Source organism: Heterodontus francisci, chromosome 13, assembly GCF_036365525.1.
Source record: "Heterodontus francisci isolate sHetFra1 chromosome 13, sHetFra1.hap1, whole genome shotgun sequence".
NCBI classification, from domain to species: domain Eukaryota; kingdom Metazoa; phylum Chordata; class Chondrichthyes; order Heterodontiformes; family Heterodontidae; genus Heterodontus; species Heterodontus francisci.
This window is the reverse complement of record NC_090383.1, coordinates 75,109,532-75,127,413: the sequence shown is the minus strand read 5'-3', so window position 1 is coordinate 75,127,413 and position 17,882 is coordinate 75,109,532. Positions and strand designations below refer to the sequence as shown.

General features: G+C 40.7%; 1 protein-coding gene across 2 annotated transcripts in view; it reads left to right on the top strand.

Moving 5' to 3' along the window:
- ints7 (integrator complex subunit 7) overlaps positions 1 to 17,069 on the top strand; it is a 77,443-nt gene extending 60,374 nt beyond the window's left edge. The window contains exons 17-21 of one of the 2 annotated variants that reach the window (XR_010976214.1): positions 2,152 to 2,284; positions 7,671 to 7,769; positions 8,864 to 9,049; positions 9,646 to 9,987; positions 14,477 to 17,069. Coding sequence is in view for 1 of the 2 variants with exons in the window: in XM_068044987.1 (XP_067901088.1) it covers positions 2,152 to 2,284; positions 7,671 to 7,769; positions 8,864 to 9,049; positions 9,646 to 9,936 (709 nt within the window). In the remaining variant the exon portion in view is untranslated. Of the gene's footprint in view, positions 1 to 2,151; positions 2,285 to 7,670; positions 7,770 to 8,863; positions 9,050 to 9,645; positions 13,080 to 14,476 lie in introns of those variants that run through there. The other variant, XM_068044987.1, reaches the window with a different exon arrangement.
- The last annotated feature ends 813 nt before the right edge of the window (positions 17,070 to 17,882 follow it).

The window sequence follows — 17,882 nt, the reverse complement described above, 5'->3', positions numbered from 1 at the left end:
GTGGAACTGTTAGCTGATCGCTTTAGAGTGTTCAGCTCAATTCACAACGCCGTGGGTAACATTCAGCCACATAATTGCCAGATACAAGCCAGCTCCAAAGCCATCTCTCCCTGACCATTGGTGGTACCATCATGATCCATCTCTTGCAAAAAACATTCTGTGATTCGCCATTGACCAGAAGCTGAACTAGGCCAGCCATATCAATATCATGACTACAAGAGCAGTGTAAAAACTAGCTGCTTTCTGACAAGTGGGTCACCCACTGATCCCTCAGTGTCTTTCCAATATCTAAAGGCTTAATCGTGAGTGCACTAGAATACTCACCACTAGCCTCTATAGATGACAGCTACAACCACCACTCAAAAAGCTCGACATCATCAAAGACAGAGCACCTTGCTTGGTTGTTACCCCTCCATACCCATTCTATCCATCACCAGCACACTGGCTGCAATATGAACCATCTGCAGGAAGCACAGCAGCAATTCATCAAGCTTGCTTTGACTTACAAAGCTTACTTTCATTAACTCCATTATCTCTTCCACCAAGGGCAAGAGCAGCAGTGTCATAAGCATGCCATCCTGATTTGGTTATAAACCATTGTTTATTACAAGGACTGCAGAGGTTTAAGGAGAAGGGCCAATCACCACCATCGTAGCAACTAGGGATGCCAAGAAATACGGCTTGCCAGGGTTGCCACACCCTAGGAATAAAATTCTAAAACAAATTACAAAGATTATTGAGCCAAAATAATTTTTGAGTCAGATTGTTTACTGGCAAATGCTAAACTTATTGCACATTTCCTGTGCAAGCAATGCTTCTGTAGGTCTCAGAGAGCTGGTCCCAAATTCTAACTGTCTTTGCTGAGCAAACATTGATATCTTGAATTGTTGCTGTCATCATAACAATTCAGCCTTCCTTGGATTAGTATATTACAGAAGATCCTAATTCACTGCCTGCTGTGAATGTTTGAATTATACAATTTTAATTATAATTCTTAACTTCACTATATTACCTACTGAGCCTTTAATTTCTCTTTTTTTTTTACTGTGGTTTATTTAATATTATCCCGATGGTTAGCCTGGAATCTACAATCCTAATGCTTTGAATTATTTCCTAGGCAGAACTAAAATCCCAGTCTTAACTAAAATTTGTTTTCTCATAATTATGGAATAAATGGCATCCTCCCTACATTAAACTAGATTCTCTTGTGTGCCTGATTAATTCAGGAGTGTTACTGATGGTTTTAGTTGCCCTTGGACTAATTGGTGGAGAAGGAGCTTTTTCGGTCAGGGTAATTTGTAATTTGTGGACATTTACTAGGACAGTGTGTTTTGCAGAGTTGAGTTTTAAATGGAGGCCCAGAAGTGAGGCAAAATGAATTTATTCCATGCAAATTTTCTATGAGAATGCATTGCGCTAGATGAAATATTTTGGGACTCTCTTTCCCCTTCTCTTCCCCATCCCTGTTCTTGGCTGGAGGGAGAGAGGGGGGGTGGGGTGGGGGCGGGGGGTGCAGTGACTTCACTACAAAATGTGCAGCCCTAATTCCACATTACCCTTATTCATATAAATTTAATTTCTCAAGCAAAATGACAAAATTGTTACAATTTGTTCAACTGTTGTGAAAGTGCTTGATAAATATTCTCATACTGCAGTGTAATGTCATCCTGTCTGAAACTACACTTTTACTACCTCTAAATGAGACGTTTTAATACTTAATGGATTCCATTGTGAGCCAATGCTGCTAGAACTCTTCAGGGCATCCTCCGTTATTTTAAAATTATAATTACTTTATTTCCTTTTTGCCTCAGTGCACAAGGCACCTAACATGGTGGATGCATCTACCCTTTACAGATCACAAATCTTTATTTAGATCATGAAGCCAGCTGTGTAGAGAGAATACTTTGCAAAACTATAATTGGTGTGATGCTATGTTTATTTCAGTAATAAAGCAGGCCTACTTAGCTTTTTGTCACCCTCCTCCTGTGCATAAAGTTGTAGCCATTCCCATCAATTCTGTCATATACATATAAAACTAGCTTAGTATAGTGAGTAAACTATGGGATACAGTATAAACTGACTTGGCTAAAATCTAAATATATTGCTGCTCAAACCTTTTAAGGTGATTTGTTTTAATTGACTCTCCTGCAGTTTCCAAGAGTACGGATGCAGTGGGAATGTGCATGCTGAGAGTGAATATGAAAGAAGCATGCTTTCTGTGTTTGCTCAGGTGTTGGAGGACGTTGAGTCTCTCAGCAGGAAATATCCTCCTGTTTCCTACCTGGTAAGTGCATTAGGTTGTAGCTGGTTCAATAATAAATTGTGATAATATTGGACCCAAAAAAAAATTCCTTTGTTTTGTGAAAAATAGTTCAGCTCCTCAAATAACTTTTCCACCCACTGTTGTCCTTCTCCTTTTCTGAATATGGTGACAGTCTGGGTAATGGTTATGATTCCTCAGCTAGAAGAAACATTTTCTTAGTGTCTACCCTTAAGAATTGTATGTTTCAATTAGGTCACTTCTCATTCTTCTAAACACCAGGGATTATAGGCCCAGTCTACTCAATCTTGTCTGACTTGGGCAATCCCGTCATCCCAGAAACCAGTCTAGTGAGCCTTCATTACATACCCACTTAGGCAATTATGTCCTTCCTTAGGTAAGGAGACAAAAACTGCATACAGTACTCCAGGTGTGCAGGGATAAGAAATTTCCGCCAAATGGTGGATTTCTGACAGGGTTTTGGAAATCTGCTATCGGCTTTTCCCGGCCCACCAAAGCTTTCAATCCGGCCCTGTCTATGATTGGTCAGTGTCTGTGACTGACAGCAGGCTGCCTGGGTGGGATGAGTGCTGCTTGGTTGTTTGCAGTGTAGGTGCAATGGGACCAGCCACCGCCGTTGTTTCCAGGCGGTTCGGTGAGTGAGTCGGAACGGCTATTGTGGGAAGAAGAGGGTGAGATAGAAGTCGAGGGATGAGGAGGAAGAGGGCACACAGCAAGAGGTATGGGGCGGAGCAGTGCTGAAAGAGAGCACGCAGTGAGTCTGGCAGCCCTTTAATCCTGCACCAGCCCGGTGAGCAAAGGGAGAGCAGCGTGCTTGGGGGGAGGGGGATGGTACAGAGAGAGTGACGGGGAGGATGCGGAGACCGAAGGAGTGGGGACGGGTGCAGAGAGAGACAGAGAGAGTGGGGACGGGTGCAGAGAGAGGGCGAGGGATTGGGGGCGGGGGCAGAGAGGGCGAGGGAGTGGGGGCGACTGGGAAGCACTGAGAGACCGACCGACCGACTGACACCGACACAGATGCAGAGAGAGGGGGAGCGAGCGAGACAGACATGCAGAGAAGGTGAGCGAGCCAGACAGACACGCAGATAGAGGGAGGGAGGGAGAGAGAGTGTGTGTGCGGGAAGTCCTGTCAGGCAGACAGAGGGAGTGAGAGAGAGGGCAAGCGAGACAAAGAAGAGTACAGCACAGGAACAGGCCATTCGGCCCTCCAAGCCTGCGCCGATCTTGATGCCTGCCTAAACTAAAACCTTCTGCACTTCCGGGGACCGTATCCCTCGATTCCCATCCTATTCATGTATTTGTCAAGATGCCTCTTAAACGTCTCTATGGTACCTGCTTCCACCACCTCCCCCGGCAACAGGTTCCAGGCACTGAACACCCTCTGTGTAAAGAACTTGCCTCGCACATCCCCTCTAAACTTTGCCCCTCTCACCTTAAACCTATGTCCCCTAGTAACTGACTCTTCCACCCTGGGAAAAAGCTTCTGACTATCCACTCTGTCCATGCCGCTTATAACTTTGTAAACCTCTATCATGTCGCCCCTGCACCTCCGTCGTTCCAGTGAAAACAATCCGAATTTATCCAACCTCTCCTCATAGCTAATGCCCTCCAGACTGGGCAACATCCTGGTAAACCTCTTCTGTACCCTCTCCAAAGCCTCCACGTCCTTCTTGTAGTGTGGCGACCAGAATTGCACGCAATATTCCAAGTGTGGCCTAACTAAAGTTCTGTACAGCTGCAGCATGACTTGCCAATTTTTATACTCTATGCCCTGACCGATGAAGGCAAGCATGCCGTATGCCTTCTTGACTACCTTATCCACCTGCGTTGCCACTTTCAGTGACTTGTGGACCTGTACGCCCAGATCTCTCTGCCTGTCAAAGCTCCTAAGGGTTCTGCCATTTACTGTATACTTCCCACCTGCATTAGACCTTCCAAAATGCATACCTCACATTTGTCCGGATTAAATTCCATCTGCCATTTCGCCGCCCAAGTCTCCAACCGATCTATATCCTGCTGTATCCTCTGACAATCCTCATCACTATCTGCAACTCCACCAACCTTTGTGTCGTCCACAAACTTACTAATCAGACCAGCTACATTTTCCTCCAAATCATTTATATATACTACAAACAGCAAAGGTCCCAGCACTGATCCCTGCGGAACACCACTAGTCACATACCTCCATTCAGAAAAGCACCCTTCCACTGCTACCCTCTGTCTTCTATGACTGAGCCAGTTCTGTATCCATCTTGCCAGCTCACCTTTGATCCCATGTGGCTTCACCTTTCGTACCAGTCTGCCAAGAGGGACCTTGTCAAAGGCTTTACTGAAGTCCATATAGATAACATCCACTGCCCTTCCTTCATCAATCATCTTTGTCACTTCCTCAAAAAACTCAATCAAATTAGTGAGACACGACCTCCCCTTCACAAAACCATGGTGCCTCTCGCTAATAAGTTTGTTTGTTTCCAAATAGGAGTAAATCCTGTCCCGAAGAATCCTCTCCAATAATTTCCCTACCACTGATGTAAGGCTCACCGGCCTATAATTTCCTGGATTATCCTTACCACCCTTCTTAAACAAAGGAACAACATTGGCTATTCTCCAGTCCTCTGGGACCTCACCTGTAGCCAATGAGGATGCAAAGATTTCTGTCAAGACCCCAGCAATTTCTTCCCTTGCCTCCCTCAGTATTCTGGGGTAGATCCCATCAGGCCCTGGGGACTTATCTACCTTAATGCTTTGCAAGACACTCAACACCTCCTTTTGGATAATGAGATGACTGAGACTATCTACACTCCCTTCCCTAGACAGATGAGACACGGGCAGAGATAGGGGGCTTGCGGGACAGACAAGGGAGAGAGAGGGCAAGCGAGCCAGACATGGAGAGAGAGAGGGCAAGCGAGACGGACCCCGGGGGTGGGGGGAGTGGAGCGAGCGCGATCAAGATCACTCCTGACAGATGGACATCTAACTAATTCAGCGTTCAACATAGTGACAAGAAAATAGATTAACAAATTAGTCTTCTCATTTAAAATTTGTCCACAAAAATGCACATTTTTTGTTTTGATTAAATGATAAAATAAATTTTTAATGCCTTTATCGTTCTGAAATTTGCTCACTGCCCCCCCCCCCATGTAGGACAAAAATTGTGATGGTGGCCCCTTATGCGAAAAGGTTAGCCATTCACGCGAAAAGCTTGGCCACTCCTGAAGTTTCTGACCTTCAGATCCAAAAGACCAGCTTTTTTTAAAAAAAAAGTTGCAATTGTCGCCGCGAGTAGGAACTGCTGCTTCCGACCTTCGGGGTAGCTTTGTGGTTTTCTAGCAGGCTTTTAAACAAAAAGTCGGAACTGACAGTTCTGGTGTTAAAATTTACTTCATCCTTCATAATTACATGATGTGCTAACTGTATTCAATGCTGAAATATTGGAATGCTGAGGTCACTTTGGTCAGTTTATACATAGCATTGGTCCACCGTCTTGACGGTAAACAAAGGGAAAACTAATGTTTCTACACATTAGAAGTGGCCTGGAAGCATTTGCATTCATTTCAGATCATTAACAGTTCTATAATTACATGATTCCTTGTCAAAAAAAATCAGAATTTTTTGTTTGTCTTTGGCAACTAATTTTCAGACCTTTTGGTCTTTGGCCACTCTCGCCCCTAAAGTGTGGCTTCACCAGTGCTCTGTATAATTGTGATAAGATTTCTTTACTCTTATACACCAATTCCTTTGTAACAAACACTAACATACCATTTTCCTTCCTAATTGCTTGCTGTGCTTACTTTGTGTGATTCATGTACAAGAACACAGATCCCTTTGAATGCAGACATTTCCCAGTTTCTCACCATTCAAAAAATATTTTTTATTTTTCCTAGCAAAGTGGAAGAACTTCACACTTCACTTTGTCGTATTCCATCTGCTGTGTTCTTGCCCACTCACCCATCTGTCTATATCCCTCCACAGCCTTTCTGTTCCCCTTATGTATCGTATGAACCCGTGTGAGCTTGAACAGTGAGTGTTGACAGATGATTTGACCAGTGGAGAAACATAGTTAAACCTAATCCCGTCCTTCCCACTATATCCAAGCACACACTTTCCAGCATCAGATTTCAGATAGTTCTGTAAACTCAGCAGTGCACTGATCGACTGGACTATTACCAAAGCTCATTTGTGTTTCTTCAGGTATCAGCCATGGCTCAGTGGTAGTAATCTTGCTTCTGAGTTAGCTTGCATGTTCAAGCTCTTCACAGATATGAGGACATAAGCCAAGCTGACACCTCAGTGCCACACTGAAGGAATCCCGCAGTGTTGGAGGTGCTATTTTTTTTAGTTAAGACATTAAACTGAGGACCTGTCTAATCTCTCAGATGAAGATAATAGATTTCATGACACTTTTCAAAGAAGAGCAGGGGAGTTCTCCTGGTATTCTGGCCAGCATTCATCCTTCAACCAACACCACTAAAATAGATTATCTGGTCATTTGTCTCATAGCTCTTTGAGACTTTGATGTCATGTTTCCCTACAACAATGAATACACTTCAAAAGTACCTCAGTAACTATGAAGCTCTTTGGGATGTTCTGAAGTCATTAAAGGTATTCTAGAAATGAAAATTCTTTCTCTACTTCGGCTATTGTAAAATATCTGTAACCTGTAATTCTGTTATCCTGGTCCTGATCCAGTATTTGCACAGATTTTTTTAATTCTCTTAGTTGAAAACTTTACTGTGAGTTGCATTTCAACAGCACCATATATTTGGTACTCATCGGAAGCAATGCCAATAATATGCGTATTTATTTAAATAGATCACACATTACTGTAGTATTTCTGTTTAATACTAAAATAATTGACCTCAGGAATAAAAATGTTTGACAAAAATTACTTTTTTTATTCGTTCATGGGATGTGGGCATCACTGACTAGGTCCACTTTAATCTTTGACTTTTTTTGCTGTAGTGCCTTGCCTAAGCAGCCTGAGATTAACTTTATTAATCAAATGAAACACGTAATATATGTATAATATACTAGTTGATCTTCTGTGGCATTGCATATGGAGTCGACCAAATACAATCTTCAGGTCAAGCAGAATTTAGGAGGCAGGTGAATAATTGGATGAAGGTTGGGGTGAGGTCGGGAGGGGGCAGGGAGGAGGAGTTCTCAGCAGGTTGGGAATTGAAAAAAACTCGGGACAAAACATTGGTGAGGATCTGATTATAAGTTTAATTTAGCTTTCAAAAACCATAGAGGTAATTTTTCAGGTAAGTAAATCTACATGTATTATTATTAGGGTAACAAATCTATACAATTAGTGTCATATCCTGTGCATTTTGTTTTTTACAGCTTGTGTGATGATTATTGATCTTCTATTGTAATTTGATTCCAGCACACCATGTGCCTATGTGGGGCTGTTATTTCCTTGCTGAAGGTCCCTTTGTCACTTCAGAGATATTTCTTCCAAAAGCTTCAGTCTACCAGCATCAAGGTATGTCTATGAAAAGAACTGTCTGATTTTTATTTCTGATCTTGAAGACGATGTTGGAAGGTTCCTCCTCAGATTTTGCAATAGCATAATTCATTCTTCATTACCTTTTAAACTTTTTAATTTAAGTAAAATTTTAGGTCATGATTAACTTGTACTTTCTCCGTTACACCTCGCTTCCCGCATTCTTTTTCTCTGTCTACATTACTCAGTCTGCCATATTCAAAATATAATTTTTTTTTAATCAGTGTAGCACCTCACATTTATTGGCATTGAATTTCATCTGCTACTTTTTTGGTCATTCCAAGTTCTTATGAATATCCTCTTGAAGTTTTCTTTGGTTCTCTGAATTATTTTGTATGCCATCTATTTTAATAATTGAAAATTTGGACAACACTCCCTTTGGCCTTGTAGTCAAGTCATTGATGTATGCAATGAACAGAAGCAGTCCCAGAACAGAACTCTGGAATGCCACTTCTGAATACTCTGAGAAATTGTCTTTATTTCGTCTCTCTTTCCTCCATTCTAGCCAGTTTTCAATTTTCTACCCTTCCCCTAATTCCATGTTCCTTAATTTTCTCCAGTAGTCTGTTGTATGGTACATTGTTAGTGGCCTTCTGAAGGTTGATGTGCATCACATCAACTGCATTTCCCCATCCACCATATCTATAATGTCCTCAAAGAACTGCATCAGGATTATCACACAAAATCTTCCTTTCTGAAATTAATGTTGGTTGCTTCTAATTATACTTTCGTCTTCCAGATATTTCACCTTTAATTAAAGATTCCAAAGTTTTCCCCACCACAAATGTTAAACTAACTGGCCTGTAATCACCTGGTGCACGCTCCCTTTATGGAAATAGGTATGACATTAGCTATTTTCCAGTCTGCTGTGTAGACATTACAGTTCATAGAACCCTGAAATATAATTTCTGGTGTGTGGGAACACCTCCACTGAATAACCCAAAAATCACCACTTTGGCCTAGCCTCTAAGCCAACTGAAATAAGAAAAGTTGGCACTTGCTTTTTAGTAATTTAAGCTTTCCACAGGTCAGTTACAATTGCAGTTAATTAATTTTCTCTAACGTTTTTGCAGTTGGCACTGTCCCCCTCTCCCCGCACTCCAACAGAACCAATCACTGTGCAGAATAACCAACAACTGGCTCTGAAGGTGGAAGGAGTTATCCAGCATGGCTCGAAGCCTGGGTTCTTCCGGAAGATTCAGGCAGTTTGCCTAAATGTTTCATCCTTACTACAGACCAAGGGGATGCAAGATTACAAGGTAGCTGTCCCCAGAGAGTTTAAAAAGCTGCATTTATCCTAAATAGGGTCGAACATAGTATTGATAACCTAATATTTGAAACACTTTGTGTAATGGGTTGTAAAAAAATTAATGTTGATTTTTGTAAAGAACATATTTGTGATTGTAGATTGTTAGGATTAAAGTGGAAATATTTGGGAATAGAACATCAGTCCAGTTTTCATTTTGCATTCATGATTAATGTATTCCTTGGTGATATGCTTTGCAGGTTAGGACACAGTTTGATATCTTGCCTTGCATCTTTCTGTGCAGCCTTAACCTGGTCTTTAAGTGTTGTGCATTACAGAAAATGTGAATGTATTTAATTCAAGATAAAATTACAGTTGTTACTATGTAGTGAGGCTACATATTTAGAACGTTTGTCCATTTATCACTTGATAGATTGTTCATAATGTTGAATGATTGTATTTTATCTCAAAACAGGATGCATAATTTCAACTATTAAAACTTTGGATTGATAGAGCCAGTTAAAGTTATAACTTCAGTATAATTCATGTGCTTTATAATGCTGACTGATGTGGTATGAGTTTAAATTTCTTGTTATGTCCATTTCCCAGATGTTGGAGAATATGACCAATGAAATGGAGCAGCGGGTGGAACCTCATAATGACTATTTCAGCACTCAGTTTCTGTTGTGCTTTGCTGCTCTTGGGAACCACAGTGTCACTGTTGAAGCATCCGTTGTTGATTCTCATGGTATTATTTGGAAAACAGGACCCAAAACTACCATTGCTATCAAATCCATGGAGGATCCATTCTCACAGCAGTTACGTCTGCAGCAGCAGCAACAGCAACAACAGTCACAACAACAGTCACAGCTGCAAAGGAATGCACTCTGCCGATTTTAATGATGAATTACTTGTACTTAGGAAATAGACTGAGAGAGAATATTTTGCAAGGTAATGAAGACTTTTGCCAAATATCAGATGCCCAACATAATACTGTGTTTGGGGGACATCAAAGATGTGCTCTATCCTTTTAAGTTCCCCAATATTGTATTCTCAATTTGCAGTCCAGATTAATGGAGTTTTTTGTTTTCTAACCTACTGCCCAGAAAGTTTCATCTTGCTTTTTTCATCAACCCTTTCTGCCCTGTCCACCAGAAAACAAACCAAAACCAAAACCACTCCAGCTTGCATTGCCAGTGCTGCTCTTTGGACCAACTGACAAATCTGTTGAACTAGATTGCACACTTTATTCTCTAAACTTCCTATTTCAGAATCAGTACGCAGTGATTTAACTTACTCCAACTTAGCTAAGTTTCTTAGCAAATCTGTTTGATGGTGGCATCTGTCAGAGGCTGGCTAGGGACTTTTATTATTTATGTTTTTGTTTGGTTAACTCTTTTATCTGTTAATTTTGAATTTGGAGGGATTGTGAACTTGGATCGAGTGACTAAGGTTTGTGTAGATCACATTACAATGCAAAATTCTGTTGTGAATAGATGCAGATTTTAATGGGTGGGGGAAACCTGTAAAGTGCAAAGTCCCACACTTATCAGAAAAATATCCTGTGGCAGTGTCTGTGAGGATAATACCATGGCTCTCTGTCCTGTCCTGTGTTGATGGAGAGAGGGAGGATCATCGGAACAGGAATAGGCCATTTAGCCTCCCAAGCTTGCTCCACCTTGGCTGATCTGTACCTCAACTCCATTTAATCATCTTTGCTCCATATCCCTTGATTCCCTTAGCTAACAAAAAAAGTATTGATCTGTCTTGAAAATTTCAATTGACGCAGCATCCCTCAGCCTTTTTGAAAAGAGAGAGCATTCTTGGGATCTTTTGCCCTTGAGAAGGTGGTGATAGATCTTCTTGAAATGCTGCAATCTGTATGGTGAAAGTGCTCTCATGATGCTGTTAGGGAGGGGTGTGGTTCCAGGATTTTGACCAATGCTGAAGGACTGATGAAGCATGTCCAAGCCAGAAAGGTGAATGACTTGGGAGGCAACTTGATGGTGTTCCCCTGCGGCTGCTGCCCTTGTCCTTCTAGGTTGTGGAGGTTGCCAGTTTGGGAGATTCTGCCGAAGAAGCCTTGGTCAGTTGCTGCAGTGTATTCTGTACATAGTACACACTACAACTACGGTGCACCTGTGGTGGAGGGAGTGGATGTTTAAGGTGGATGTACCGCTGATCAAGTGGACAGCTTTGTGCTGCATGGTATTGAGCTTCTTGAGTTTCAAAAAGGCTGAGGGATGCTTCTTGAGTATTTTGCAGCTGCACCTATCCAGATAAGTGGAGAATATTTCATCACACTCCTGACTTGTGCCTTATAGGTTATGGAGAGGCTCTGGAAAGTCAGGAGGTGAATTAGAAAAAAAACCAAATCTTCCTTATAGGATAGTGAAGCCACATATAAAACGTGCCTGTCCTCAAACTAATTTTTTTGGTTCTGCCCTGTGTTTGTTTTAAAAATGGATATATGTTTGGTTTATTGTAAATTCAGGAAATGAATTTGAAGTTTTTATAAATTTTAAGCTTTATACAGTTCAGATAAAAAGCAGTCAAAATAATGGAACATCATACTTCAGGTATGTTTTATGTAAAGGTCATTTTGTACAATTTAGATACCATCGACAGAAATACATAAGACAAATATAAATTGCCGATGACTGTTATGCTTAATACTTAAGGGCGGCACAGTGGCGCAGTGGTTAGCACTGCAGCCTCACAGCTCCAGGGACCCGGGTTCGATTCTGGGTACTGCCTGTGTGGAGTTTGCAAGTTCTCCCTGTGTCTGCGTGGGTTTTCTCCGGGTGCTCCGGTTTCCTCCCACAAGCCAAAAGACTTGCAGGTTGATAGGTAAATTGGCCATTATAAATTGTCACTAGTATAGGTAGGTGGTAGGGAAATATAGGGACAGGTGGGGATGTTTGGTAGGAATATGGGATTAGTGTAGGATTAGTATAAATGGGTGGTTGATGGTCGGCACAGACTCGGTGGGCCGAAGGGCCTGTTTCAGTGCTGTATCTCTAATCTAATCTAAACTTCTGGATCCTAGCAGCAGCCAATGGATTTTAGCACCCAAAATTCTATTTAGGTCTCTGTTACATTTATATCTCTCACCTTAATAGGATTTTTTTCCAGTTATAAACCTTAATTTCTCTTCACTTCTTGATGTTTCAGCTTGTAACTTTGAGAAATTATTGAAGTGGTTTCATATTCTTGGAGATCCATCTAATTTTATATCTGCACAACTTGGCGTCATGTTGTCATGATTTTGTCACATATTCTGTTAAATTTTTCCTATTGCAAATTCCTTTGTCCACATTTGAAATGGACTTTGTCTTTGTAAGCTTGTCACTCTGCAATCTGCTTAAGATGCTTTCAGACATTTTTCCTCCACCATTTTCTCAGTAACTGGGGTTTCCTTTGTCTAAAATAAAGATTTAAACATTTTTTTTAAAATCACAATAACATGATTGAACTTATCCATAGAATTGCCATTTCTATCTTTTAATGCCTTTATTCAAGTTTTTACATGAGGACCTCAGCCTGTCACAATAGCCTGGACGTAGATTTAGTATTTTTGCCCCATGTCCTGTGTTAAATTTGGGCAGTCTAATCATGTGCCTAATTTTCCAGGCGAACAGTCCAATGATAGAATATTTTTTATTTAGCCTCTAGCAGTTTCTGCTCAAAAGTTCTTCAAAATTATTTCAAGGAGTGTTACAGGAAAAATGTTAAAAACTTTATTCAGTTAATACTATATTGAGTTTTTTTTTTAAGTGAAATCTGTGGCTTTGTAATAGAGAGCCTATCTGTATGTGTAATTTTTGTTTTATGTTCTATAAACTTCATGAAGTGCATTAAACTAAGATACACTGGCTTTCCTCATTAATTTAAATCACTTTTTAAAAATGTTGAATTTTGAAACAAGCAGCCTCTGGTTATCGTGCCTGATCATCACCTGTGTTCTGTTCACTATTGGAGAAATGAAGTTTTGTATTGTTAACAGCTGTTTCCAAATAAAAACAAACCAGTTGAATTTTGAAAGCTGTAAATACAACTACTACTGTATTTTTTGTTCGTAGTTATAATGTTTACATTTTCTTACAGCTGTGAGAAACAGAGAAACACAGATAGATACTGATACACATCCTGGAAGCAATCACAAACCAGCGATGTGACACACGGGATTTCCCCACCCTCAACCTGTTTCCTAACCTATGCCTCCCTTCGGTGCTGACAAATCTCAGAAATCTACTAGCAAACCAAACCTCATATCCAATCCCTCCCTACCACAATTCCCCTCCCCGCCACCGCCCAACCAGTTGTGGCAAGCATTAGTTCTGCTAAACCCCAAAATACCTGTCTACAGTGATTGCAGATCAAAGGATTCTTCCCAGTCTGCCAAGTTCCAGCAGTCCCACCGCAGTACTGTTAAACACCAAGACCCCAGCACCACCACCCCCCCGGCAATCAAAGGGGAGGATTGCAACCAAGGGCCGCTATGCTCCAACACTCTGCTCCCCACCTGAAGTCAAAGACCAGTCCTTCGAGGAACTCCATAATATCATTAGTAGCATTCCCAATACCGAACATTTGTTCCTGCTGGCGGGCTTTAACGCCAGGGTTGTGGCCGACCATGACTCATGGCCCTCCTGCCTTGGGCGCTATAGCATTGGAAGGATGAATGAGAATGGACAGAGACTGCTGGAGTCGTGTACCTATCACAACCTCTGCATCACCTACTTGTTCTTTCATATTAAACCCTGTCACCAGATTTCATGGAGGCACCTAAGATCACGTCATTGGCACCAGCTGGACCTCATTGTCACAAAGCGAGCCTCTAGACAAATATAGACCTAGGTTAATGTTATTCTCAATATACTCATGTCCTAATGTAATAGGTATTTGTGCTGATTACAAGATTGCCAGTGTTCCACTCCTGCCTGATCTGGGAAGGACCGTCTCCCTTCATCTGGTTCTAACCACAGTGTGTTTCCCTGGAAACCTGAAGTTGTTTTTCCAGCTTGTGTTTCAGTTTTGGTTTCCATCTTGGTTAGGATCTAAAAAAAAAACAAATTCAGTGGAATATTCCAATAAATTAATCTTGAGTAAATTAAATTTTTAAAAAATTCTTAGAACTATATTCATTGATTTCTGCTAATACTATTTTGTTTAAGTACTGAAATGCAAGCTTGTTAAAATACTGGAGCTACATAAATGGAGTCACAAAATAGAGATGAGAGCCATCATTGTGTAACAGTAATAGTCACAATTTAGATGTCCTATTTGACATTTTCATATAAATTCAGTTCTGTCAGTTGTTGAAATGGGTTGACATTGCACCAAGAAATGTGATTAATCAGAATCTAGAGACCAGATGTTAGTAATCTTTATATTCCCTGTGTTGGAATCTGCTGTTACAAAGCTTGTTTTTTTTTAGATCCTAACCAAGAGGGAAACCAAAACTGAAACACAAGCTGGAAAAACAACTTCAGGTTTCCAGGGAAACACTCTGTGGTTAGAACCAGATGAAGGGAGACGGTGCTTCCCAGATCAGGCAGGAGTGGAACACTGGCAAGCAGAATAAAGTGAAGACTGAATCTAGGAACTGCCTCTGTTACCTAAAGTAGCGACTAAACGGAATCCGCAATACAGTACACAGGTTGTTGCTGAAGGACTCTGATAAAGGGAAGACTGATAAATCCATGCCATCAAGACTGTCGTGTGCAGAGTTGAGGTGGTCCTGGAGAAGTACGTCTTGCGGTGAAGACTGCATGCGTGGAGTTTGGATTAATAGGGTGCTGCTGTCGGATGAGGAATAGTGGCTAAACCCTTGAAGAAAGTAGCTGAACATCTACCTGAGGAACTTCATAGCTGTGAAGAACTGTGTGGCTGATTGGCCATTTATGCTAGGTAGACTGCCCAGTGAAACCATGAGACCCATCTCTGTTGTATTTGATAGTTAAGGTGTTATTTGTCTGTTGCTACATACTTAATTTATGTTGGTTTTGATTTGAGTGTTAAAGTAAAATTTATAAAAGTGAAATCTTGTCCGTTTGGTTTGGTTTCCAAAACTGGGGTCAGTCGATGGATTCGATTCTTTTCATTGGTGGTCTTCATGGGGATCATAACACCCTGAAATGTATCATACAATTGCATATTCATTGTTTAGAATACTGCAGGTAGGTCCATAGTCCTTCAAAACTTGGCCTGTTTTCTTTATTTTGATAAATCCAACGGATGGATTTGATAACTCGCCAAAATGCATGAATGCATTTCGAAACTGAAGTTGTCTTCTGTCTTGACATATTGACTTTGTCTGGCTTTCTTCAAATTAGTGACATTGATGATGCAGTATTTGTTACTACTTACATAAGCATACTTGGATCTGTTTTAAAAGTAACTGGAACATATTCTACATTTTTCATTATATTCTGGTTGCTATAAAGGCTTGATGTATTTCTAATCTGAAAGTAAAAATTTAATACTAAACTGTTCTTACCAATATGGAAGTTTGAAGACCATGACTGCAATCTGTGTTTGTTATTCATCTGCCATTAGAAATATTAGAAACATTTGGGAGCTGAGCTGTATTTTGTGAAATGTTTTTGAAACCTAGAAAAAAAAAAATTTGTGAATATGAAAATATTTATCACAAAAAGCATGGTATCATTACAAAGTTGCAGGGTGTTCTTTCTTGGAGTTGTGATCTATTTTGGTAGAGACTGAAAAATTCAGATTAAAAATATGGCAGGTGGTTAGACTAGAGCAAAATCAAAATAGCTTTTGCTAATGGTAGAAATCTCTCGGTCAGAGGCTCTATAACAGTTGAAAACAGTTGACATATGTTTTGAGTTTGATATCTAATTTACTCATTTCTGTTGAAGTGAGAAAGCAGCTTCTGTATTCTGGTTGGGCCTGTCGTTCTTTGATGTGTTTCATATTTTCCAGTCTTCAATCTGACCAGGTTTTGCTGCCCTGATTCAGACTGTGCCCAATGACATATCATATTTTACATGGTGCCTGAAGGATATGGGAAATAAAGTTGCAGCACAATTCACTTCAACTTATACAAATGAAAAACTTTCAAATCTCAATCATCTTTAACAACTCCTGAAATTAGGTATTTCCATTGCATTACTTATGTGGAAGAATAGTCGAAATGAGCAGAATGTGTGTATTATTCACCATGAGCACTTAGTTTAAAAAGCTGTATTGTCCTGAAACAGTTTTTATCCGCTGAAGATTCGGGTGAATGCACTCCTGAAGTCTCGCCCCCTCCGCACAATGCCCCCGCGGTGGCTGTGGTGGGGAAGAGACGGTCGCCCACCTCCTCCTGGAATGTGTCTTCGCAAAGCAGGTGTGGAAAGAGATGCAGTGGTTTTTGTCGCGGTTCATCCCAAGCACGTTGGTGTATATGGGTGTATATTTAATGGTAACACAGGAGTCTGTGCTCTACGGGCTGTTCTCAGGGACGCACACCGAGACAAACATCAACTGCTGCTGGAGGATTATCAATTCGGTGAAAGACGCCCTTTGGTCTGCCCGAAACTTGCTGGTCTTCCAGCGCAAAGAGTTGTCCACCACCGAATGTTGCAGACTGGCACATTCCAAGGTCCAGGACTACGTGCTGAGGGACGCACTAAAGCTTGGGGCAGCCGCAGCAAAGACTCAATGGGGAAAGACCACAGTGTAAGGTCCCCCCACCAAGCTGAACTGAGGGGCTGGATCCATGGGAAACCCCTCGAACTGTATCAGAGAAATTTTGTGTGCTGTAAATGTAAAAATGTATATGGCATGACAATGAAATGGAAGGGTTGTGAGGCAACTCAGGATTGCATAGAAGGTAACTGATCACCTTTGCACTGTCTGTATTCTTTGACTTGATGCTGTTTTAAACTGTTTGGGAATGTAATTTTTACAGATTTTTATGAATAAAGTATATTTTGGAAATAAAAAAAAAGTTGGTGAAACTGAAGCAATGGAATTAGGAGAGGGCACCTGGTTCTGTGGAACAGGGTATTTGATCAATTCATAAAACTGAAAACTCAAATGTAAATGAATTCCTGATGTCAAATATTTTTTGGCAAAATTTACAAGCCATACAAAATAAATAATTTTGAACTGATGAGTAGGTATTAATATGGGTGTATATTTAATGGTAAGCATGGGCTCATTCATACAGTTGTTTCTCTACTTCCTTGTCTCAGTAAATTAATCAATTAAATACAACTGAAATGCAATATACTTAGCATCTGGTTTCATCCATAAGAACATTAGACATGAGCACTAATTGTGCAAAAATCTGATCTCATCAAAATCCCAGCTCCAGGTTCGAGCAGTAAGTCAGTGAACCATTTATTCACTGACTTCTGCTGAATAGAGTCTTTACTGCGTTTAGGCTGAAGTTATACAGGTGTCTTGTGAAACATGTAGGAAGCAGTGAAGCAACATAATTATGCACTTTTTGCCGAGGTACAATTAATGATTCAAATTTATTGTACAAGTATGCAAATGTATTGAAAGAAAATATTGCTGTAACAATGTATTCTCTCTCTTGCTTGTGGTACCTGTGCAGTAGTGTTTGTACAGCAGGCTGTTGCCAAAAACTCCCTCAAGTTATGGAGACCTAATTCTGAGTATCATCAGAATTGATTTATTTAAAACTTGTCCTCAATGGGCAGGATGTAGCCATGGTTGCATGTCAATCCATTGGGCCTCTAAAGAATATTTGTTCCCTAATGGATCAGTTTGTAAATTTGGTACAGCACAAAGCCATGCAGTGGTGAACTGCACTGAGTTAGCCAATCTTACTGAAGCTACTTGTCCCTGATCACTGTCGCATG